Source organism: Halichoeres trimaculatus, unplaced genomic scaffold, assembly GCF_033239565.1.
Source record: "Halichoeres trimaculatus isolate MK-OKI-2021-1 unplaced genomic scaffold, fHalTri1.1 fHalTri1_scaffold_21, whole genome shotgun sequence".
Taxonomy (NCBI): domain Eukaryota; kingdom Metazoa; phylum Chordata; class Actinopteri; order Labriformes; family Labridae; genus Halichoeres; species Halichoeres trimaculatus.
This window is the reverse complement of record NW_027437199.1, coordinates 15,969,054-15,994,800: the sequence shown is the minus strand read 5'-3', so window position 1 is coordinate 15,994,800 and position 25,747 is coordinate 15,969,054. Positions and strand designations below refer to the sequence as shown.

At 38.0% G+C, this 25,747-nt stretch overlaps 2 protein-coding genes across 2 annotated transcripts; both read left to right on the top strand.

Moving 5' to 3' along the window:
• Positions 1 to 2,502: 2,502 nt before the first annotated feature.
• slco1e1 (solute carrier organic anion transporter family, member 1E1) lies at positions 2,503 to 18,202 on the top strand. The gene is made up of 16 exons (XM_074698611.1): positions 2,503 to 2,763; positions 2,850 to 2,983; positions 4,850 to 4,966; positions 7,198 to 7,339; positions 8,496 to 8,628; positions 8,728 to 8,849; positions 11,624 to 11,770; positions 11,959 to 12,057; positions 12,530 to 12,748; positions 12,884 to 13,048; positions 14,612 to 14,807; positions 14,939 to 15,104; positions 15,463 to 15,647; positions 16,026 to 16,090; positions 17,013 to 17,130; positions 17,306 to 18,202. The coding sequence occupies exons 3-16, from the start codon at positions 4,865 to 4,867 to the stop codon at positions 17,844 to 17,846; spliced, it is 2,400 nt and encodes a 799-aa protein (XP_074554712.1). The 5' UTR covers positions 2,503 to 2,763; positions 2,850 to 2,983; positions 4,850 to 4,864; the 3' UTR covers positions 17,847 to 18,202.
• Positions 18,203 to 20,694: 2,492 nt separating this feature from the next.
• iapp (islet amyloid polypeptide) lies at positions 20,695 to 23,782 on the top strand. Its single transcript, XM_074698666.1, has 4 exons — positions 20,695 to 20,789; positions 22,549 to 22,644; positions 23,087 to 23,227; positions 23,330 to 23,782. Exons 2-4 carry the CDS (start codon positions 22,565 to 22,567, stop codon positions 23,502 to 23,504), a joined length of 396 nt encoding a protein of 131 aa, XP_074554767.1. The 5' UTR covers positions 20,695 to 20,789; positions 22,549 to 22,564; the 3' UTR covers positions 23,505 to 23,782.
• Positions 23,783 to 25,747: the final 1,965 nt, after the last annotated feature.

Genomic DNA, 25,747 nt, shown 5'->3' with positions numbered 1-25,747 from the left:
AAAGACAATTTTTTTCACAATGTTATTCACCTGTGTATATTTTATTACTTTCATCTTTGTATATTTGGAAGATCTTCTGTTTTTAGCCAAAGGGCTTAAAACCTAAAGGACAAAACCAGCTGCATGACTTACACTTAGCCAGGGTAGACAGCTTATAACTACAGTTTATTTGTATTTGCTGGGAGCATTATAGAATAGAATAGAATAGAATAGAATAGAATAGAATAGAATTGTCCTAATTGTCTTAAAAGTAAGAAAGTGTATTGAAAGTGCAAAAAGCTCCATAAGAAAACAGATGATGACAGCTTCTCCATCATTCTCCAGTTCAGCCAGTCTCCACCTCCACAGGGTCCAGGACTGAGCTTCTTCAGCAGTCTGTTCAGTCTCTGTCTCCTGGATCCTGTCTGCTCACAGTAGGTGAAGCTCTTCCAATGTGGCGATGGTGTCTGATGTTAGCTCTGTTAGCCATGTCTGTGAATAGCATGAAGCTACTCTGCCCTTTGGTATTTCCTCTGTGGCTGGGTTTGCACGACTGGCTTGTTCATCTTATTGGAGATAGATCTTATGTTCCCAATAAAGATGGATGGAAGGACAGGTCCATGTCATCACTTCTTAGCTTACACCTGAGAACCAGCATGTCGTCCTCACCTCCTTCTCCTCACCTTGTGGGGAAACATCAGGCCTTACACCAGTTAGCATTGACATGCTACAGGCTGCTAACAGCTGATTTCACATGTAAACAATGCAGCCATGGTTACATGTAGGATCTCCAGACTAACACAGGAGAAAAAGTAGTAAAAATATCACTGAAGACACAAGAAGTTTGGTGTCCATGACCAACAAATGAGCCATACAAAGTAATGATCCACTTCAAATACAAAGATTAAGAAAAAGAGATGAAAAAATTACAAGAAACAGACAAAGAAGAGAGAGCTGCTGCAAAAGGCAGCCATAGCAAGCGGTGCCTAGCAATTATGGGCAGGGAAATATGAATGTCTGCATTTATTAGTAATCACTCAAAGAGATTTCAGTTAGTATCAATATCCAGCCTAGCTTCCAGCACGGCAAAAGTAAGGTGAGCGTGGTGAACCAGAAACCTCTGGCCTGGATGTATCTTCAGACTAGGAAGGAAGCAAATAAGCAGGATTTAGGATGGGAAAATACAAAGTTCTTGGTAGAAAGCCTGACCCAACAATCCTACAACTGAGCACAAGGAATAAACTGATGTTTCAATATTTGTAACAACTTACAGCATCACTTTCTCTCACGTGTTTAAAGTTCCACTCTGACTGTTTTAAAGGTGAAGGTTGTTTTTATATAACAAGGTTCATTGAACTTTGACTCCTCTATGTGTACTCTTTCTTTATTTGATAGTTTTTTTGTCTCATTTTAGGCCAGAGGTACTCGGCTGTTTTTATTGGAAACAATTCTTATTCGTTTCTTTATTTATGGACATTTTCCATGCAACACATTTCTTTTTTTATGTTCCCGATATGATCATCAACAAAGTATTGCATGAATTTCAGGCATTTTTCCTTTCTAAGTCAAAAGAACAATATGCTATTGAAATATGATATAACTTTTTAAAAAGGGCTAAATTTCTGTTTTAGATTTTATTTGAAATTAATAAACTCCTATGCATATGTATCCTCCATCTTTTCTTTTAGTTTTTCCTCTAAATCTACACATGTGCAGTGCATGTTTTCACCTGCAGGCTGCACTCTTTTCAACAATTTGTCCTCTGAAGCTGCTGCAAATCCAGTGAGGATGTCATGCTTATTCCATTTGTGCCAATCAAGCATGAAAACTGATTTAGAATCTAAAACAAATAATGTCGTATTTCTGATTGAATCTACAGCACTCTCTGTCGCTGATGTTTTCAGACTCCTGCTGCTGCTGTAGTATCACGTTGTATTCCTCTCCAAATGTCTCTGTAACTGGGAATTCTGACAAGATACACGTTAAGTTTATTCTTCACATTGCAGAAATCTTGAGCCAGGTATATATTTTCTAAAGGTAAAATGCTTTCTTCGCTGTTGCTGTTGAAGAATGTGAAGGCTCTTAATCCTAATCCTCTGAATTTTGTGGGGGGCCAAAGCTGATTGTGTGACCTGCTGCCTGGCTGCACAAACACCCTCTCCACCAGCTCCTGGACTAATAGAGCGCTCCCTGACACGTGTTCACACCAAAAACACTCTGAATACTCAGACATAGCATAATTTTTACTGTCTTATTAAGGTAAAACAGACAATCTGAGTGGAGTGGTTGAAGGTTAAGTTGTCCAGCAGTTTGTACAATTTGAGGTCAAAAAGTCAAAAACTGCACGTTAAACAAGAGTCATCTGATTTTTCCTTGTGAGAAGAAAAATATCCCAATGGGCTGGTTTGGAGTTACTAATCTGTCTCCCCCTCATCTCCCCCCTAGCTCTTGTTGCTGTCCCCTCCTGGCCGGCTGGCATGTGTGTGGAATAAAAATGTAAGAGGCCTTTGTCCAGCCGGTTCCAAGTAACAGCTCTGCCTTCATAGGGGAGAATAGGAGTTTGAGGAAAGCAGGTTTTCGTCCTCTCTGTGGCAGAGGAGGAAGAGAAGAGAGGAGACAACAGACCTGGAGATGAACTATGCCTTTTGTGAAACTTCCCTGTTTGATAGTTTGTAATATTTATTTGTCTTTTTTTATCTTTACTGAACATGACTAAGCTACACTGGCTGAAATTCCCTTGGTAAGAGCAGAGCTTGCTGCTAGGAACAGAATAAGACTTTACAGGTGAGCTGCACTTTCTGTTAGGGCTTACAAAGTTTAGATGTAGTTATCTGTGTATAATACTCTGTCTGCTTTCTTACCCTTTAAAGTTATCCTGGAGGACCAAGGAGCACAAATGTTGTAGGAAAGTGTTACCCTTTCTGATATGGACTCAACCTGCAGCTCCTGACCTGTCCTGAGTTCAGAGGAAGAAGAAAAAGAAGAAGAAGCTGAAGTAAAACAGGTAACATTAAAGCTCATCTGCTTCCTCTTGCAGGAGTAATTTGCTCTTCATGCAAAGTTTCATATCATGACATTTCTGATTACTTCAGTCTCATTGTACGTCAGAAACCTTAAATATGAAATTTATGAAATACAGTTTTGTTGTTCCATATTCCTAAAATTCATACAATCTGGATTCTTTACAACAATTTATATATATATATATATATATATATATATATATATATATATATATATATATATATATATATATATATATATATATAGGGATAGGGTTAGGATGGATACATATGTATACACATTTATATATACATTTATATTTATATATATATTTATATAAGGTCAGATACCATTTTATTTCATAAACTAAGCATTTGACGACAATCATCATTCTTGTAAGAACCTTTACATCTTGCAGAATATTGATATTAATTGAATGAAAGAGATATAATTATCAACAGATATCTAGCTTACATTGGTATAAGAACATAAAAAAGTATGTTGGCAGATAAGTTTTAGAGGTTCAAATTTATTATTTTGCTGCACATAGGGCTACTTGTTTACAGTCTTTGTCCTTAACCAAACCACCCCCTTCTAATTTCATATTAGAGCCATGTTTGGTTCCGTCAACACGTTAGTTTAGTTTTCGTCAACAACCAAGATGAAAAAAATTAAGTTATTAAGCTCTAGATAGGTATGAATTTGACTGATTTGTTTACTAATGAATATCATATCATGAGCGCTTGGTTGTTTATTAAAGATACCAAATAGCTTTGGGGATTAGGTGTCTCCAACAACTTAATTTCTAAGACCTTGCAGCAACAGACCTCCAATCTTTCAACCCTGCATCATCTTAATCTGTGAAGAATGATTAAAAAAACAACAACAACAACAAAAAAAACAGAATCACCATTTATGTCTTTTTTTTATTCCTTGGTTGGAATGTTAAAGGGTGAAAAAAATTGAATAGACTACATATCCCTTGAATTTCAAAAGGGAAAGTTAAAGGGTTAAAAGAAGTGGAAGTTAAAGATTTAAGTGTCAAATAGCGAATAACATTAGACACAAAGCCATGCTGCCATTTGGATTAAAAAACTGTTGAACCTGCTCATAAGCTTGTGTAAAACATGTGTCACTTAAACCTCTAAATAAACTCCCACTGATTAAAAGCCTCTCCCTTTGAGGACAGGCAGCCAATAAGATTAGAGTTATGTGGCCACATGCTGTCTGCATTTAAGTGGACTGTTTTTGATGGATACATAAAGCTTAGGAATCAGAACACAAAGGAGTAATAGCTTGGCCGATTTATCAGTTGATGTGGTTTAGTCATTACTATTGTTGCTTCACTTCTTCAGAGATGGTTTGAGTAGGGTTTTTTTTTAGAGCGCATCAACTCACTTCAGGAAAATGAAGGGAATTCGTCCATGAACTCTTGTTTAACCATGTTTATACCTTACATTAAGTATCATCAGTGTTTCTCAGGTATTTGGGGTTTGTAGTGACGAGAGCCTGAGTGGTCCAAAGACTAGAAAGATAGAGAGAAGGTAAAACTCTAAAACAGTTTCATTGTTTGTGCATGAGGTTAAATTCCCCAACAAAGTACATTTAGAACTATCGGACACAATAATGTTTTGTATGATACAGCAGCCCACAGTAATCTAAACGTAACCAAACACTGGCTTTAAACTGCCTGACCGGTAGAGGCTCATGTTGACCCATTGAGACAAAGCTGGGTCTGTTTGAAATGTAGAGAGTTTTAGTGTAATCCTAAGAAGTGATTCACTCCTTCTTTACCTCCAGCCCAACATTTCTTCATGTATAATTAATCGTTTGTCTGTCTGCTTTTCTTACAATGCTCTGAGGGAAGGTCAGACCAGTAAAGATGGAAGAGGTACCTGAGAGCGGGGAGAAGATGACCAGCCAGCAGGCTCTGTGTGATCCTGACACAAAGCCCAGGAAGCAGCCATGCATCTCCACCCTCAAAGTACTAAAACTCTTTTTTACAATCAATTACACATTACCTGCAATTCTCTCCCCATGATAAGCTACGGTTTGTTGTTGTGATGCACTCAAACATTATTGAGATTTTGCACTTGTCACCAGCTAAGGCTCAAACTTCTGTATGCTAGCATGTGGTGTGCAAACTGATGAAAATGTGACATGTACAATACATCCATTCTGCTCCATTTGGATACTTCAGAATAATGCAGCCCCTCTCTAAAAATGATTGGACTCAAACTGAGCGTTGATAGCATGTAGTTCTGAAATTCTTCAGGGGCCATAATTTAGCTCTATATCACCTTCTGTCAAACACTGCAGCATCACTTTTGACTGATTGCAGAGCTACATCCCACGTGTACAGTAAATGGGTCATTTCTCAAAACACATATCATCCATAACTGTCATTCAAGACATGTCTCTCATGGTCCTGAATTTAGTCAGTAGGAACAGGCTCAGGGTTGGGATTTCCAGGTTAAACCTCAGATTAAACACATTAACAAAGACCTAGGCTGTTTTCCAAACCAACTGCTACTTACTACCTGTGACTGCAGTATGTAGCAGGCACTACATACTGCCTACTGCTTTTGCTTATAGTATGTAGTATGACCAGTGGCGGATTGGGACTGAAAACAAAACAGCCCGGGACTTCCACTTGGCCTGACCCACAACAATGGGACACATCGGTAGACATCCCCCATCTCCCACCCCCACCCCACAGTACTGGCCGTCGGCCGACTGGCAGCACCGGCCATTCTGGTATTCTCCAGAACGTCAAGATAACCAGTCCGCCCCTGACGTCATTAATTTAAAAAAAACACTCCAACCACCGGCCGGTAAGGGTCTGGAAAAGACCGGCCATTTGGGCCAGCCAGCCCCTGCAGATTACACAATCTTCAAATCCTCCAACAACACTGTCCCCCGTTCAAGCAGCGTGATTGACAGACAACTCTGCCACAGCCTGATCCGCCCCGGCCCCCTCTCTCATGTTGGGGCCGCGGCCCACGGGCCCACCGGTATCCCCGTATGCCAGTCTGCCCCTTAGTATGACGGTTCTGTTGGGTCTGTTTTGTAGTATGCTACTCAAGTTTTCAGTTTTGGAAACTGGAGCTACAGCTGCTATTTTTATTTCTATTTTTTTGGCCTTTATGCCTTTAATGTACAAAACAAACTATGGGTAGATTGTGACATTTTAGTTATTTTGTTAATCATATCACAACAGAGTCATCATAATTGATTTGTAATTGTACACCTAAAGTTATATCATTAAAAAAAATAAATCTGGAAGGGATTGACTTTTTATTTTTACAGCTGATAGAAAAATCCCTTTCATATGATCCATGTATGGTTTACAAACAGTGAATTAGTGTTTTATATGGGCTTTAGTGAATTTTAGAAGTTAACACCTCCTTTACAACTAGAAGTGCCAAGATTTACCAGTGTTCCTTTGCATCACTTCATTTGTATCTCGCAGACCATAGCATTAGTGTTGTTGTATTGTAGTTATAATGCCGACTCATTCCAGTAGATGACAGTAATTCATCAAAACCTACCACCTGCATTGCATTGTGGGAAACAGTATACCAGGTAGACTGGTTTGTTGCATATTGACAAATTTTCTTGGATCAGTAGGACATCCAAGGATTTTGCATGTTTCCACATACTGCCTTCCACATACTAAATTTCGGCACAAAATAGTAGGCACTGCTTGTGTATTAGGTGGTTTGGAAAACAGCCCTAATCACCAGTCCATCAGCACAAATCAGAAAACAGTGTAGAGCACATTAAATTTCACCATCTATCTATCTGTCTCTGCATTACAATAAAGATTTTGAAGAATGCTTGAGCCCAAAGAGTCCACTTAATAAGTTTCAGATGAAAACCAAAGCCTCCGTAGTAATGCAGCAGAACAGATAGACACCATGGGAAAGGAGTGGTAATAATCCTTCATGGGGATTTGTTGAGTAATAAAGGACTCAGGGTGCCCACACACCGAGTTAAACCAAAGACTGTGGAGGCTGCAGTGAAGGAGGTGGAAACAGTTGCAAGCACATAAAAGTGGCTTACAGTGTGGATAATCATGCAAAACATGAAGATATTTAGACATTACTGTTTGACACGTCCCATTCGTTTGAATGGCATGTGTCAGGGTCAATGTGAAAATAATCCTCTCTGTAGTTTTGACGACACAGATGTTTTTTTGTGTGTGTTTTCTAGTTGTTCATAGTGGCCCTATCCTTCGCCTGCTTCTCCAAGGCTTTAACAGGAACCTACATGAAAAGCTCCATCACTCAGATCGAAAGACGTTTTGACCTCTCCAGCACTCACATTGGACTCATAGATGGCAGTTTTGAGATGGGTACAGACTCTGTGTTAAGTAAATCTTAAAGGTCCCATATTCTGCTCCTTTTCTGCAGTTTAACATGGATCATTGATGTCTTCATGAAATGGTAGTAACGTGTTTTGGTCCAAAAAGCCAATAAATCAAGCACAGCAGCATTGTTTCCAGGCTCTCATAGCCCCTCTGTTCAGAACGCTCTGATTTAGTGGGCGTGACCTTCATATGTAAATGAGCCACCGCTGATACGTCACTCTTCTATGCTCTTCAGCGTCACTGACAGCGGCGCCACGAGCTCCGAGTGCACAATGTTTAGAAAACACCAAAGCTAATTTACCGTAACATTACAGGCTTAAACAACAGGCTAACCACAGCTAAAGTTAGCATCCTGAAGCTAATGCAGAGACAGGGGGGACACTGAGGAAAAGCTCTTACATCTGCTCCACAGCACACAGCATTTAAAATACTCACATTTCCAGGGTCCGAGGTTTGTTGGCAGATGGTTGGTAATGAGCCTGGATTCTGGACCAGTCTATTCTCTAGCCCTCTGTTGTTCTGTCCAAAGTTGGAAAAGCAGTCGGCCATGAAGAGACTAGCACACACATGCACAGTTTTACTGAGTGTAGCTGGCACATTTCCTTGATAAATTAACTCTAGCCACTTAGTCTTGTCTTCTTCTGAGATGGGAAGCTTATGCATGGAACTATGTGGCTGTTTACAGCCAGAAACACAGCAGTGATGGCTCTTCAACTTTAGCATTCTCCTCCCCGCTGCTGGAGAAATTTCTCTCCAGCAGCGGGAAGGGAGTGGGCGGGGAGGGGGTTCGGAGGTATCTGCTCCAGTGAACCAATCAGGTCAGACTTGCTCCTGATTGGTCAAAAAAGGGACTCGCTGACGTCAGCAAATCCCCAAAACCCAAACAGCTCATTTTAGGTCAGGATTTTACATTCACAAGCACTACTAAGTACAGGTTTTGTCATTAAATATCACATTTTGTGGGCTGGGAGGAAAGCCAAAAACCCACAAATTTCACTAAAAGACTTAATAAAGTGATCTTTGCATAATATGGGACCTTTAACACTTTTTGTGTTCTGACTTACTTTAACCCCTGATCCAATATAACAACATCTGTCAAACAATGCTCCTGTGCTCTCGTGGCTTCTCTTTTCTCTGTTAGGCAACTTGTTGTTTCTCGCTGTGGTCAGCCACTTTGGTGCCAAGTTACATCGGCCCCGACTTATCGCTGTGGGCTGTTTTTTGATGGCGGTGGGGGCCTTTCTCACTGGCCTGACGCACTTCTTTATGGGACGGTAAATATCAGAGAACAGCTGATTTAACAAACTTCTTTGTGGTGTAAAATCTTCAAACAATCCTTAATTCGTCTCACTGTGGCATGCTGACTTTCCCAGCTACAAGTACGACACAATCATCCAGGTTTTCCAGAATGACAGCATCAGAATTACTGCATGTGCGGATCCTCTGGAAAGAGAAAATGAAGTTGAAATTAAAGAAGCTGTAGAAGACAACAAAGGTACGACAGTAAGCTACACACTGAGGTCGTATAAATGTCACAACCACAGTACCAGTCATTTTAATCTCTGACGTGATTGTATTTTAGAGTTTTTACTCCAAATGTTATTTTAATGTTTTGTTTATATATGTGTATAAGATGTAATTTTGTCTTGTGATCCATTCATCAGCCATCAACATAGTCCCATACTTTCTTTGATTTGTCCACCACTTTTCTACAACCTACTAAATATCTCAGCTAACACTGGACCAAGTCTGACATTATTTGTTACAAGAAAAAATGTTGAAAATGTGTCTGAGTTGTAAGAGAAAGAGAAATCATGCTTAATTTTAAAGTTAAGAAGAAGAAGAAGTCTTTCTAGAGTAAACAGACTGCTGGTTTCACTCAGTTGGAAGCTCCCCACATACAGAGGCTAAAATACTTGCAGCACTGGTCGTAGGACTGATTCGAGTCCCTGCATGATTTGGTGCCTATCAATCCCAGCCCACTCAACTGATACACCTGTTCAAAATTTTAAGACTTGTGAAAATTTTACAAAACATTTACAAAAATGTCAGCACAACAAAAGTTTAAGACCACAGCTCAAAAAACCCTGAAAAACCACTAAAATAGATACAAACATATCAAATGTGACAGCATTGTTCTTGTTGATCACTTCAAACATTTTTTTCAGCATGCTTGATGCAAGTGTCTCCACAAGGTTAGAAGGAACGTTGCTCCAAGTGGTGAAGATGGCTCCACTGTCAGGAACCGATGTCTGTTCTTGTAAAATACTTCTCTATCCATCCCCAAACGTTCTCAGTGTGATTTAGATCAGGGGAACACGCAGGATGGTCCCAAAGAGCGAGCTTATTCCACTGGAAGAAGTCCTTTGTCAGGCAGTCATTATGAACAGTAGTGTGTCCTGTTGAAAAACCCAGTCATTACCACACAGACCAGGGCCTTCAGTCATGAAGGATGCCTCCTGCAACATCTCCACATAGGCACCCACCATTTGACGCCCCTGACCAACCTGAGAACCCATTGGTCCACTTGAGGACAAAGCCCTTATATCATGATGGCGGTCCCATCACTGTGCTGAGTAGAAAATATCTCCAGGGGATCTGCTTGCCATGTCACAGGACAAAACTTTCTTCCACCTTTCAATGTCCAATGTTTGGTGCTCTCTTGCAAAGTCCAAACAGGCAGTTTTGTGGCGTTAAAGAAGACAAGATCTTTAAAGACGTTTTTTGTTCTGAAAGCCCTTCTCTTGCACATGCTGTCTGATTGGTATTGGGCAGCAGTCGGGTCCAGTAGTGGCCTTCATTTGGGTCGAGGCTCGTCCTGTGTCTTGAAGGACACCAAATCAGATCCTCTTGCTTAGCGCTGGTTAATTGTTTTTAAGTCTACCAACTGACTTATTTGTCCCATAACCCTCAGGATCTTTGAGCAACTGTCTTACTGCGTCCAACCTTAGCAGCACTTGAGCGCTGCAAGACACCTTGCTTGTGCAGCTCAACGATCAAACTACGATCAGAGAGAAAGATTTTTTGCCTTTGCCCCAGGGGGTCATGACAGAGTGAATATCTGATTATTGTTTTTTTTTTTTTTGTCTCACTCCCAGTTTTTTTGTTTTTGCATTTTAAAACTCCATGCAGAACTTTTTCAAGATCCAACAGTGCAAAATGTAAATCCCTTGCCGTTTTTTTTTTAGCTAGTTGTAAAATTTTGATCAGATGCGAATTTCCTGTCTAATGCAAGCTGTCCTTTCAAAATAAAGGCGTAAAGACTAAATAAAAATAATATTAAAAAAGATAAATAACACATTCTATTAAAGTAAAAGGTCTGTTGTGAAGTTGTTTCCAACATTTTAATTTTTTTTTTCTGATGGAGTTCAAATACACATCTGGTAATCAGGACTAACTGCAGGCTAGTAGCTATAAGCCTAAAGCAAAAAAGTCTGTGTCACTGTAAATCCTGATTAAAACTATTAGCAACTGCTTTCAAATATTCCAGGAATGCACAGATCACAGTCTGACCTTCAAAGGCATACCTCTCATGCTGTGAACATACTGCTTCACACCAGAGCTGCTGAAATTCCCTGTAGGCAAGTGCAGAAAAGTACAGAATTACAAAATAAAAAACTGGACAATCCAGTCTTATAACATCACCTGAGAATCAGACATCTTCTGTAAATAGTGTAAACATGAACTCAGATCAGTTTATTTATTCCTCTGTGTTCTTTTTCACAGCCCCAGATCCAATCAGTCCTGGTTCCCTGAGACGGGCTCTAGCTGAAATGTTATTTCAGTCTTTCCATTGTTAAACCCTAATTAATTCTGCTCCTCACAAAAACATGTCATCCACCCACAGAATGGCATGTATTGATCCTGTTCAGCCTCGCTGACAAGGCATGTTCAGAAAGAAACACAATCTAAAAATCACATACAATGCAGTGGTATGCAAGCTGACATTAGCATCTTATTAGACTGATAGTGAATGGAAACCACAATGTATTCATAGAAAGTTTGGTTAATGAAGGATGCAGACTTTATTTCACCTTCTCAATAGCTCGGATATGAGATGTTGCAAATAAAAAGTCTGTAAGGGCTTCTTTCTTTTTTTCTTTTTTAACTTTTTAATTAATATAGTCCAAAATAGTTTATTTTCTTTTTAAATCAGAACTATTTATTCATAAGTTATACCATGCTATACTAGGCAGATCTAATGATGGTTGTGTTAATGTTTGATCAAAACCAGCGCCCTTCATTCCTTCTCTATGTGTCTTCATGAAGCCTGTGTGAGGGAGTCTGGCTCCAGCATGTGGATCTATGTGTTCCTTGGGAATGCTCTGAGGGGGATTGGAGAAACACCGGTCACACCTCTGGGCATTTCTTACATCGACGACTTTGCTAAAGCAGAAAACTCACCTTTTTATATTGGTAGGATAAAAGTCATTATTAAGATTTCAAGTTAAATTTCCAGTGTTTGAGATGTTAAAACTGTTTTTAACCAAAGCAGATTTTACTTTAAGCTTTTTAGTCAGAATGCTAACATTTTTCTTTGGGTCATGAGAACTACAGTTTGATACTTTTTTGTCAGTCTTCTATAATCACTTTGTAATCCACAGCTTGTCTTCAGACCATCACTCTCCTGGGCCCCATGTTTGGTTTTCTCCTGGGATCTTACTGTGCTAGACTATACGTGGACATTGGATATGTGGACATAGGTAAAGTACTTTTTTTTTTTTTGCTGCAGAGCTCCACCTACTGGTTATTGAGCACACTTTGGACCACCATGGTGCAGAGTATGTGGCCAGTATTATAGCGGTTATAACTCCTCTTTCCCTCTCAAAATTTGAAACTTAACTGTTTATCAGTAGTAATTTACGCAATACGAAGGTTGTCACTGTGTCCTTGTAGTAATCATACCCGTGCAAACAGTGAACACAGTGAACAAAACACATATTTTCAGTTGCTTCAGTTAAGTTTGGGCTCTTGTGAAGATCCGGTGATTGTTAAATATGAGAGGCCGTTTAAAACTTTGGGGGTCTGCTTAATTAAATAAGTCATTTGAAATAATCTGGCCCAGGAAATAAAAAATACAGGAGTCCATCAACTTGTGTATGAAAAGTCACCTAATATAAAGTATATAAGTCTGTGGGACAGACTTCATACTTCTGCATCTCCTCTGTCTTTCAGAAAGTGTGACTATAACCCCAAAAGATGCTCGCTGGGTTGGCGCCTGGTGGATGGGTTTCATGGTGTCTTCTGCCCTCCTGCTTATCTCCAGCATCCCCTTCTGGTTTCTGCCCCGATCTCTGAAGAAGGAGACAGATGACAGCAAGTGTGAGAGCTTGGATGGGTCAGAGAATGCCCTCAGCAACAATCACCACCTCAAGCTGGCTGACATTGCAAAAGGTTGAGGCATCTTTGAGCCTCAGAGAACTGATCAACTTTTAAACAAATTTCAAAATAAGTTAAAAGATTCAGTAATAACAGCATATGTGAATGTTTCTTGTCATTGCTTGTTCTTGAACTCACCGTCTTTTTCAGGCTTTCTTCCCTCACTGAAGCGCCTACTGGGGACTCCGGCCTACTTCTTGCTTATTTGCGGGAGTGTCCTCAAGTTTAACTCTTTCATCGGCTTATTCACTTTCAAAGCCAAATACATGGAACAACAGTTTGGTCAGTCAGCATCCAGAGCCAATTTCCTCATAGGTAATGTATCAATAACTACTTATTGGTACTTTGATCCGTAAAAAACCCTTTAAATATCAAACATGTTGTCATTGTCAACGTCTTGCCAAACATGTAAGTGACATTTGAGGAACAATAGATAATTTCTGAAATATACAGAAAGAGCAACTAGGCCAACTCTAGTATTCATGATAACACAAGTCTGCTCAACCCTTCATACAGTGTTTTGAGATACTATTGACACACTCTTTCTCTATAAAATCCCAGTAAGAAAACAACATTTTGGAATGGCTTTCAACAATACTGATGATGTATTTCTTCTGGTCTCTTATCTCATTTTAAGATAACTTTTGTAATGATTTTGCGCTATATAAATAAAGACTGACTGATTGATTGATATGTAAAAAACAGGTTGAATGGTCAGTATATAAGGAAACAAGGAAATTCATTTGAAAGAGAAAAAAAGAAGAAGGAAAAAAAACACTGTTCCAAATGCTTATTAAAGGATTGAAGCAATGCTCATGCTCACATTCTGTCAAATCAATGAAAACTAATCTGGGTTTGCTATGACTTGGTGAATTGGTTGTCCCTTATCTCTAGTGGAGTGGTTATTTCTGTCAGCAACCTTTGCTTTAATAGGAATCATTTTGCCTCAACTCACCTGGATTAAAGTCATTCTGGATCACAAAATCTACTTTGAGGATAAAATGTGTAAATTCTATACAAAGTTAAAATCTAGGAAAAAAATACCTGAATGATTTGGTTTTTGAATTTATAAATTTTTAAATGACATTTCTTTGGGTTTTTTTTTTTTTATAACTATTTTAATCAAATTTGCAAATATTACCCAAAAAATTATATTTAAAATAAATTGTAAAATGTTGAATTTCAAAAAATGTGCAAAAATTGCAAATAATTCTAAATTAATACATTTGCCAAATTTTCAAATAAAATTGAAAAAATGTGCAATTTTTTTTTCAAATTTCGAATATTTACTAAAAATAAAAAAACAAAAATGACACAAATTTAAAATCTTAAAAAATTGCAATAATTGCAAATTATTCTGAATTTATTACATTCACCAAATATCAAAACTTATTGAAATTTTTAAAAATTGCTTAAATTTTTTAAAAAATTGCAAGAATTTTGAATTTCATAATAATTTGCAAAAATTAAATTGAATACACTGGGCAAATTTTTAAAACTCTTAAATGTTAAAAAGTTGCAAAAATTTACAGACTTTCTTGAAATATCAAAAATTTGCTTAAAATTAAAAAAAAAAAACATCAAAAAATATTCAAGATGTGGTGCATATTTAGTTTAACAAAATGCTATCACATGCCTTTATTCAGTGTCAGTGTCTTAAATCATTAATATCCTTGTGAGAAAAATAAAAATCTTTATTTTACTGATATTCTTCTAAAGCTACAAAGAGCCACTGCAAAGGAGTCAAAGAGCTGCATGAGGCTCCATAGCCACAGGTTGCAGACCCTTGGTCAAGCACTTCTCTCCAATCAAACTCAGAATAACAAAATGCTACTTGCTGAAACTGTGAGATTGTACACTGCTGTGTTTTTCTTTCAGGTGTGTTGAACCTCCCAGCTGTGGCAGTGGGGATCTTCCTCGGTGGATTGCTGATGAAAAGATACAAGCTGAGTTTGGTCTCAGGAGCTCAGCTTTCCTTTGCCACGTCTTTCTTGGCATACCTCCTCCTGCTACTGCAGTTTGGCACCAAGTGTGACAACATTCCTGTGGCTGGACTCACTATTTCATACAATGGGTTAGTAATGTGACAGGAACCTTATCTAGAGGAGATACAGCCTTAGCTGAGTAAAACAATGTCTCTTTAGGGCTCTACATACAAGCCCCAACATACCTACATATGACTCTTCCTCTACCTCATCTTCACAGGACTCCAAGTGTATCACACGACACAGAGATGCTCTATGCAGACTGCAACAGAGACTGCTCGTGTTCTACTGAGGAGTGGGACCCGGTGTGCTCGGACAGCGGCATCACTTACATCTCTCCATGCATGGCTGGCTGTTTAAGCTCAAGTGGATCTGGGAAGAACACAGTAGGGTTGCTGACAGTTATGACTCAACTGTCCAGTAGCATTAACAATAGAAAAAAACAAACAAAAAACAGCCAGTCAGAGGAGTATATTTGGGTTTGATGAGTCAAAAGACTCCTTAGTGAGGAGCTATCACAAGCCATTCAATATTATGCTGATTAAATGTAGAGTACGTATCTAATCTCTCTAAAGGAAGCACTCTTCTGGAGCTAAACAAAGAAAATGTGTTGGATTAAAACCAAACTTTTTCTGAAAGAAATTTCTGAATGAAAACTTCTACATTAACCTGTTTTATCAATACTCCCTTTCCTTGTTTCCAATATGTCCTTCCACTACATCATATTCTCACTTCCTCTATCAGATCTTTCACAACTGCAGCTGTGTGTCGGACTCCTACCCAGCAGGCAGCAGTACATCTGTGAGGCTGGGCCAGTGCCCTCATGCTAAGGACTGCAGCCGCAGTTTCACCTCCTATATGGCTGTTTCTGTCCTCAGCTCCTTCATCAACTCTCTGGGAGCCACACCTGGTTACATGGTTATCATCAGGTCTGTGTACCCAATCCTGGCCAATGTTAAACATCAGCCCTGTTCGTTATAAGAGACATGCTCCACATTTTTGATATAGGAGCTTTATTTGCTCAGAGGAAAATGAAAAGATGTACACCATTAAGATGTTTGCGCTCAAATGTGAAGCTACAGCTTTAACAAGGTATCAGATTCTGTATAGCAGTACAACAGACGTTTTCCCATTCACCTCATGCATTTTATTGTACTACTTACCAGATGCAGCTTTATTAAACAGTCAAATTATGCCTCTCTCCTGACAAACTTTTGGCAATTCATATATAGATGTATGACCCTTCCTGTTGGCAAATTCTTTTCAAGTAACCCACACTCTGCTGACTGGGTGTTTTGTATTTACAGATGTATTGCACCAGAGCTCAAGTCCCTCGCACTGGGTATCCAAACCTTGGTAACACGGACTCTTGGTGAGACTCACTAAATTTTCTGTAGATCCGCTTTTAAAACATTTTGTTTGAATGTGGAGATCTATTGTTTTTCTATGATAAAACCTTTTCTATAGGTCAAAAACTCAGATATGACATTGTATTGTTTTGGAATGTTGAGCAAGGGTGGTTATATAAAACATCACATAGTTGCAGGACAGTCAAAAGGGGGAAAATAAGCTGGAAGTAAAGATAAACCTCCAGGCTTACTTAACGTCTGTTCAATCAAAACTTTCAGTAAGCCTGGACAGGAAGGATTTTAGGATCAGACATTCAACGGTGCTTAGCCTCTGGAGAGATTGGGATAAACAGAGTTTCTTGCAGGTGTACCAACAAACCACTCATTCACTGACCATCAGCAGCATGTATTTTTCTACAAATGAGATTTCTTTCAACAAGAATGATTTTAAATTCGAAAAAATATTTTTTAAAAAACCAAACAAACAAAAAAGAAAAAAAAAAAACGGAAGATGCTTTTTTTGCATAGGTATTGGATTTGTGCTCTGGTTATCAAAGGTATGACTAATATTTTTTAAGTTAAAAGGAGGTTAAAGAAAACTCATATGGGGATAAAAAAATTTTTTTTTATTAAATACAGCATTAGATAAATAAATATTCGGAATATAAGTCTAACATATTTACAAAATATGTGATGATTTAAAAGAAATCTGTTTGGGCACATGCCTTTGTAGTTATCTTTTTTGGCAGAATCTAAAATCATCTATGTCCTCGATCAACATCAGAAGACAAACGGGGTGAAATGTTGTGACTAATTAAACTTTTCTTCTTCAGTGGGTAAAGTAAAAGCTCATTGTGCTTTGATACTTTGGCGTGTGCCTTGTGCAAGTCAAGGTGGTGTTCTTTTAAAAAAAGGGTCATCATTAAAATGCTTCTTTTTGTGTAGGAGGAATTCCTGCACCCGTCTATTTCGGAGCACTGATCGATTCAACATGCCTGAAGTGGTCAATCAAGAAGTGTGGAGGCAGAGGAGCATGTCGTATTTATGACTCAGCTATGTACAGGTATGACCTGGACTTTAAAGGTGAAAGTAGGAAACTTTAATCTAAACTTCCTCTAAAGTATTGTGTGATGTTATGACTCTGAAGCTGAGGTATCATCACATGTAATCATCTTCCTCCAGCACTTGAGAAGCCCTCATGTAACTGCCTTCTGTCTTTTTCTTGACTCTATTTTCAGAATGATCTTCTTAGGGCTGATCACGTGTCTCAGTGGTTCCTCTTATTTCTTCATCATTGCTGTCATCGTCCTCCTCAGAAGACAGTTTCGGAAACCAGGGCGGGAAACAGAGATTCAGGAAACTAAAGGGTCAAAGAAAATTGAACTTCAGGCCCCTTCAAATCCTGGTGTGGACAGGGCCGGCTCTGCTAAAACTTCCAGACTACGAAACACTCCTAGAGCTCTTGGAAGGATCCCAACAGAACCGGTTGAAAGAGGTGAGATTCAAAAAACTGCACCGCGCCTCCAAGATGGCCGACTCGTCTCAACCGGTAACATCATAGAGGGGCAGAAACTGCCATCCCTGACACAGACCACTGTGGAGCTAGCTCCTCTCCCACGGCAGAAAGAAATGATAGAGAGTGATGGACAAAAAATAGAGGAGTTGAAAGAGGACAAATTTTGCAGGGAGGTGAATGCACAGGAAGAAGAGCAGAAACCAGACTACCAGGACCAGAGCGAAGCAGCAAACAGCAAAGAAACAGAGAGCCCACAAAAATAAGATGTTTGCAGATGTGGATTCAAAAACAGAGTCAAACAAAGTCAGAGTGGGACGTCCAAGAAATGTTTATGTTTGACCAAAATTCATGTGTTTGTTTTGGTTTTCAAGAGGGATTGCTTTTTCATCCAGGCTACGAGCACATCCACCTTTTGTAAAGGTTAGATCTGCTCAACTGGACTCGAGGATTTCCATAGCTGTAGAAATGTAGTTCAGTATTTGACAAAAATTGACTCGTACTGGATGAGACGTTTGTCAGCAATTACACATGATTACACTACAGGAAAGGTCTACTCTGAAAAACTGCTTCAGGGTCAAAAGAAGTGTTTCCTCCCTGTGTCAATAAATGGATTCTTGAACGGTTGGTTTCATTTTTGCCATTAATTTTGTAGATCTGATTCACATGGTCTCATGATTATCTATGAAACCAATGTAAAATTCAAGCTGCAAGTGACATGTCACAGCTGCTAAACTGAAGGTAAGTTGTCTTTTCTATGATCGAAAACTGAGCTGCAACTAATGCAAGATCTGCCTTCAACAATCACCAAAGAAATCCAGGGATAAGATAACAGGAAGACACAAGGCACATGTTTCCCAAGACGAAAATATGTAAAAATAGACTTAAGATCCTACATGAACCACCCACTCTCTTTTTCTCGTCTTTTCTCTCTTTCCTTCTTCACCGTCTTTGTGCTTTTGCATATTAACTTTCCCAACAGCTGTTTAGATTCAAAAGAGTAATTAAATATTTAACACGTGAAAAAAATTATGCTTTTTTTGTAAATCATGAAACTGTATTAACAGGCAAAAAAACATGTTTGACTTGGCCAAAATGATAAAAACTTGATGGTTACCACATTGAAATAAATACATTGGTTGTTGTATAATAACTTGCAGAGAAGCCGGGTCGATGGAGGAGTAAATCAGACAATGATTTGCCCATGTCCTACGTATAAACTATCAAATCCACCTTAAAGTATAGAAACCTAACATATGTCATTTCACTCTCTGAGTCCACAGTAATTGCAGGTTTTTCTGTGAAGCTAACAGGAAATACAGGGAGGTGTTAGTTGAGCCTTGGTGGGGTTTTGGGTGTTAAATGTCCATTAGGGGGGCTCTAAACCTCTCTGTTAGCTCAAAGCTGTGGCCAAACCCAACAGCACTTACCAGCAGCCTGTGGTGAAATACACACACACAAACATTCATCAGGGACATGGTGATCTTTAAAAACTGGATGTATGCTGTTCATCCATCCACTTATAATTAGTCTTTTATGAGCACTTTTCTCTTTAGCCCGTCAGCCTTAGCTAGTTCTGTGATATACAATCAGTCCAGCACTGTTAAATATAACTTGCTATTTCAACATAAAACGTGATGTAAAGGGCTGCCATAAAATTTAATCCCTTTTTTTTCTTAACTCCAACACAAATTTTCTTCATTAAATAAGATGTCTTGTGCCAACCCTTGTCTTGCCAACCCTAGACTTCTTAGTTTACTTAACTTTTTAAAGCAGTTTGAAAAAATAAACCAATTTGAACTCATTAAAAAAAAGTTTATTTAAAGAAGAGGTAACTACTTATGAAAACTCTGCTTTGAAAAGAAAAAAAAATGGAGGGTTGTTTTTTTTTTTGATGTCACTTATAACTAGCTGGAAATTTCATTCACTCAAATGAAATTTGTTGACAATAAGGAATGACATAAACTTTCAACTTTAGGAAAAGAAAAAACCTTCAAACCTGTGACAGGTTGGAGAGGCAGGCCTCAAACACCAAAGTCTGCCCATAGCTCTGCCCTTCAAAGTTCTTCAGAGAGCTAGCCAATCAGAGGGAAGGGGGGTTTGTGGGGCAAGAAATCTTAAAGGTACAGCAGCTAAAATGAAGGGTTTAAGACGGAGGCTGAAAACAGTGTTATCTAAAACTACGATGCAAGAAAAATAGGATTTTTTTATTTATTTTTTTAGCTCTAAATCATGTTGAGCAACTACAGGGGTGCCAGAGGGACAGAATAAAGTCTTTTAAAAACATGATATCCCCTCTAATCATTTTTACTCATAATATTAAAAAAAAAAAAAAAAAAAAAACATTGGTAGCTAGCTTAATTTGCATCCATTGAATGACTCTGAAATGAAGGAACTCATTAACAATAAATATAAGTCAGTTAATAATAAATTCCTTGTGGGCTTGTCAGTACCAGAAACACGTCCATCACATTAAATTACACATGGTTATTTGGCATTTTGTTAGTCAGTTTGATGATTTTGACTACAATGACTTTCATTTTAAAATCTATTCATAAACTCATTGGATTTGCAGATCACGCACTTACTCTTTATCCTTTCCATCACCTCATTAATTAGCACTTTCTCAATTGTGTGTGACACATCCCTTCAAAATAATGAGATACAATTAATTATAAATGAAATTTCATCAACACATTTATTATTTATTGTGGATGAAGCCCAGAGGGACGAAGCAGGGTCAGAGAGCGGAGCAAAACTTTTTACAAGGTAAATAAGATGACAGCTTTACTCTCCCTGGAGTGGGTTTATGGTCGGTCAGATTGGACACATCAAGGATGATGGTGATGACGAAGGTGATGATGAAGATGGTGACGTTCAAAGATGTGTGTGCGATTTCTTGTCTTCTATTTTCCCCACATCTTTTTAAAGAGCAAAAAAACTGAGGTGTAACTTAGTTTGTGTTTAACATGCACAAGAACCTCCGAGAACTACCCCCACCCCACCCCACTCCACCCCATCCCACCCCACCACACCACTGTCCTCCCCATTCTGAGTGAATGAAAATGCGAGGCTATATTTGGACAGAGCTGATGTCACAAGTGGATTGAGAGATGAGACTATAACTGTTGCAGTCAGTATGTGTGACAGTCTGACAAATCCTGGACGGCTCCAGTGACGGCTGGGATCTGCAGGCAAACACAAAGACAGTAGGTGCTCAGTTTCTCTTTTGGTGTTAGGTGATTCATACAACAGAGGTCTTTATAGACAAAATTAATGTTTTTTTAGAAAAGGGTTTACTTTATGTTTATGTACTTGTCTTTCTATTGCTTTTTGGAGATTTTACTAAATTTAAGAAGGAATCAAAATCTATCAATAATTCACAAATGGTTTTCCTCAGCTGTATGATGTATAGATGCTTAAACGAAACACCAGAGCTCATGGAAAATAAAGATACTCTCTCCACTGGTGTGAATTCTTCTTTTATAAAGCTGGTTAGGTTAAAACTCTGTGGAATCTAAAAAAAATAAAGTGTTGAGATTGTAGATTTCAGGAGTGTTCAACCATCATGTTTACAGATATTTGCAAAATTATTAGCCTTTAAGCAGACATTAAATTCCAAATTGTCTTCAGTCGCCGAGCCAATGCTGCATGAACGGGATTAGTTATCAGTCACCTTACTTTGCTGTCTCTGCAGTCAGGTTATAAATGTGGTGTGAATTGGTGAATGTGACATGCAATGAAAAAGTGCTTTGAATGGCTGGAAGAATTATGAAAGTGGAACAAAACTACAATTTACTTAGCATTTACAGTCCATTAAATACCTGAGGAAAAACGGATTTGATTGTTTTAATTGGTGTACACTTGATGATAAAAGGCAATGAAAAAAATGCAAAGCGGGACATAGTAAAATGTTTTCAGCTCACATTTGGTTAGACTAATATTGCATTGATTATTTAAAAATGTTAAAGTATTCTTGAAGCATAAATTTTAAATTACAAGTATCAATTTTTATGTAACACTGTGTAAAATGTCTTTTAGCTTTGAACTTTTCACAAAACAATAAAGTTAAAAAGTAATAATAATAATAATAATAATAATAATAATAATAATAATAATAATAATAATAATAATAATAAATATTATTATTATTATAAAATTTAGTTCAATAGCCATTTTAAAAATGTAAAAAATGCTTTTCATTATAAAAAAACTGTAAAAACATAAATGGGAATTCAATAATAAAAAAAGAATTAAAAGTGAGGTAGAGAAATAGGAATATAGAAATATAAAAGGCTTTGAACCACCAAATAAAGGAAGGAAAATGTCCACAAAATAAAAGCAATAAAAGATTAAAAAATTAAAAACAACAAAAGGTCAAGAATGATCCTGCTTATGATACTGTCAAAGAAAACAAGGTTAAAAGAAAAAAAAGAATTATAAATTAAAAAATAAAAGCAGCAAAAGTATTTTTCCTGGCAATGTGAATTCACTCTTAAAATTATTTAATAACATGGGAAATAACTCTTATTTTCAGCCCTTTAATGACTCATACACCACAAAACAGGAAAAAAAAAAGCATGTGCATGATATCAGAGCTGAACTACGCTGAGCTTCAAAGGTGTTGGTTGGTTCTTTGTTATGGAAGCTTTGAGCTCAGGTTTTAATCTAAAAGTAGATGAAAAACAAATTGTTGAAATTTCTGCTACATCTCTAGTGACTTTACATTCAGTATTTCCTTTTAAATTTTACATTGTCTTATTTTATTTTATTTTTTTGCCACTGCATTTTCTGTACTGTTACACTTTATGTGATAAATTCTGATGTGATTAACAAATAATTTTATTTACCAGTAGAATTTATAAAATTAAAAAAGACAGATTACTAAGACAAAAACTGAATCTATATTTAGCCCCAAAGCTCTGTAATAGTAAATAAACCTCTTCGGTCTGCACTGTGATCATCCAGGTATTCACCTTCCACTATGAGCCACCCTCGACTGTCTGTCCTTCTCCTCATGCTGCTTGTGTTGCTACGCAGCGTCACCACAGCCCCGAGCCAACGGTGAGTGCTTGTAAAACATGAGCCTGTTTCTGTGCAAACATTTGTTAAGAAATGTGTTTAATGTTAAGATTAAGAGCTGAATTCAGTCAGAGGCAGCAGTTAGACGACATCAACTAAATCTGATTTGGTGATCGTATCAGAAACCTGGAGACACTGCAGTCTCAAGAGGCAGGAAACCAATAAAGGAGTTTAACCTGAGGTCAGTAGACAAGCAGCTGAATATCACAGAAATTGTGGGACAAGAGGAGCTGTAAAGTTCTGAGTGAGGAGAAGCTCTGATCACTCCTGAGGTGGAAGCCAATTGTGCCCATCTGTGGGGAAAATGTTTCACTGCACAACTCATTGGGTGTCAAGTGGCCACTTTCTCTTCTCACTCTTAGAACCAGTAGATTTTGAAGAAGGTATCATTAACTGGTGTTTGGTCCTTTTCCCTGTGATTCAGGCACTTCAGTCCCAGCTCATCCAGCGAGCAGGAAAGTGCTTTTCCAGACAGTGATGGCTGGCTGGCTGCAGGCCTCATTTCCAACCCGTTCCTTGATCTTATAGGAACACGGCTGCAAAGAGGGCTCACAGCTATGAATGGGTGACTTGAAATTTAAAAAAAAAACAAAAAAACATCCATCTTTGAGTTTTATTGTGATGTAAGTGCATTTCTCAGTTGCTGTGCTTTCTCCTACCCTGCCAGTCACCACCTGGAGAAGAGGAAGTGCAACACAGCCACCTGCGTCACCCAAAGGCTAGCAGACTTCCTGGTGCGCTCCAGTAACACTATTGGCACCGTCTATGCACCAACTAACGTAGGATCAGGCACCTACGGCAAGAGGGACCTGCAGCAGCCTCCAAGATACCTTTCTCTCTAGTCCCGAGTGGAGCAGCTCCAGCAGCGCTCCCTGCTCTGATGATATAATGACATCTTGTGTAACAGTTATTAAAAGAATGATATTAGAAAAGATGCCACTGAGGGGAAAAATGAACAATGGAGTTTCATTTTCATTTTTTTAAAGTAAAAAAAACAGTGCCTTTAATTTAGTTGTCAGTGTAGGACTTTTTTTTCTGGTTTTGTGTGTGCTGTGGATTTGTTAATGCTGTTGGCACTTAATAAAGTAAGTATCAGTAAACAAGAAAATAAAAAAATAAAATACAGTCAGTTTGTATGTATGTACAGTAATATGAAAGAAATATCTGTGGATTTTGATAATAAAAAATAAAAATATATTTTTAAAAATCTTAACATGTTTCAAGCCACATTATTGTGATTCAAAACAACCTATTAGCTGTTAGCCTTTGACTAGTTTCGACACCCACATGACATGTTTAGTTAAGCAATCAAATATATTAAACTCTGTTAACAAGCTACTGCCTTGTCGCTCAGTTTCTCACTCAAACTACAACAGAAAACACATGAATTCAATGCTTAAGTGTCAGTAGTATTAAGAATGGCAAATGGAAACCTTTAATCAAATCATTATGTTTGCTTGAACCCACAGATTTTATCTAAAAATATGGTTTCTTGTCTTGCAGAAAATTAGACAACACTGTTTATGTTTCTGTCATAGCCCTCTTACTATTTAAGCTAACTTTGTTAAAGCTGGGCATGTTCTCAGTTTTTTTTAGTTCAAGTTAGAAAATATTAAAAAAACAACATAAAATGCAATTACCATTTCTGATAGGGATGTTCGATACCACTTTTTATCAATTAACAGTGACAGATTATTACGATCAAAGACAGCACAGCCACTCTGTCATTGAATCCAAATAAAACACAAACAACTCTCTTTGAGTTTAGAATTTTTTTGATAAATATCAAATAAATGTTTTTAAAAGTGCACAATAAAAGTAAGTATTTTTTTTAAAGCAAACTAAAGTGCAAAATAAAAATGTTTAACAGTTAACTCTTCCTGGTTCATTCATATAGTCTGAAAAGGACCTGGCGCACATTTTTACCTAGAGTATCTGCTGCTAGTATCTTCACGAGTACCGATACCTTGAAAAAAGGATGGTATAGGCCAGATACCGGTACCTGGTATCGGTATCGGGACATCCCTACTTTCTGAGGTTTTGGTAGGAGATTTTCTTCCTATTGAAAGTGATTTAGTTTCTGTTTTCTCTTTTAAGATAGGTTCCCATGGCTTTCACAGACTTTTTGAAGGATTGAGGTGAAAAGAGGAAAAAAAGACAGTTTTTACCACCTGAGGAGGCACTTAAACTCATGTTTTGGCTCCCAAAAAGGCACTTAAGTGTGTGTTTTTCAACAATTTGTACACTGTGCACACCACTGATGAGCTCTCATTATAGCTGTTGCAAGCAGGATTGAAAGATATTATGAACTGAGGAGCTTCAAACCTGTCGCCTTAAGTTAACTTGTAAAATAGATAAACTTCACTCTCAGAACTTTGGCATTTACCTTAACAAGTAACAAATTGACACTCTACATTTCCTATTAGGATTTAATCTTTCTTCAGAAAACTTCAGATCATTATTGCCAGGCCATAGCCACTGAAATGCAATGCACAAACTGCAACTCACCTGAGACTTATGATGACTGTTGGTGCTGTTTTTGGTATCAAAGCTTTGGAGCTTTTATTTTGTGTCCCTGTTGGTGACAATGGGCAATGTCAAGGCCCTTTTGTCTAGCTGAGCCTGTTCTGCCCACACACAAGTAGAATAACTATAAAAAAAATCCCCCTGACATCTTAACCTAAATACATTTTTGACTGTGAATCTTTCCTGTAGAGGTAAAGGCTCTCCTTATTGGTACGCTGTAACTCATCCTATCTGACGCTGACCTGACATCGACCATGGGGCACTGAAATCTAACTAAAACTCTTAGTACTATAATACTCAAAGCTGTGCTGTTCACACTGTTTGATAAGACCATTGCTCTGGTTTTAGAGTTCTGTTAAGTAAGAATCTACAATAATCTGTTTTTATCTTCACGGCTCTAGTTTCAGTGTTTCATTTGCCAAAATAGTTTGTCAGAAAAAGTTTCACAATTCAATCAATCAACAGAAATAAGGCCAACTTCTACTGATACTTCAGTGAAAGTAGCCAACTGAACCAGACAATATGCTTACACACACCTTGCATTTTTACATAGCTTAAT

Excerpts from the sequence above, each read along its gene's own strand:
- slco1e1 (XM_074698611.1), top strand. The coding sequence starts at position 4,865 with ATGGAAGAGGTACCTGAGAGCGGGGAGAAGATGACCAGCCAGCAGGCT. Across the intron at positions 8,850-11,623 it reads AGCTGTAGAAGACAACAAAG|CCTGTGTGAGGGAGTCTGGC; the intron begins GTACGACAGTAA and ends GTCTTCATGAAG. Across the intron at positions 11,771-11,958 it reads AAACTCACCTTTTTATATTG|CTTGTCTTCAGACCATCACT; the intron begins GTAGGATAAAAG and ends TGTAATCCACAG.
- iapp (XM_074698666.1), top strand. The coding sequence starts at position 22,565 with ATGAGCCACCCTCGACTGTCTGTCCTTCTCCTCATGCTGCTTGTGTTG. Across the intron at positions 22,645-23,086 it reads ACCACAGCCCCGAGCCAACG|GCACTTCAGTCCCAGCTCAT; the intron begins GTGAGTGCTTGT and ends CCTGTGATTCAG. Across the intron at positions 23,228-23,329 it reads GGGCTCACAGCTATGAATGG|TCACCACCTGGAGAAGAGGA; the intron begins GTGACTTGAAAT and ends CTACCCTGCCAG.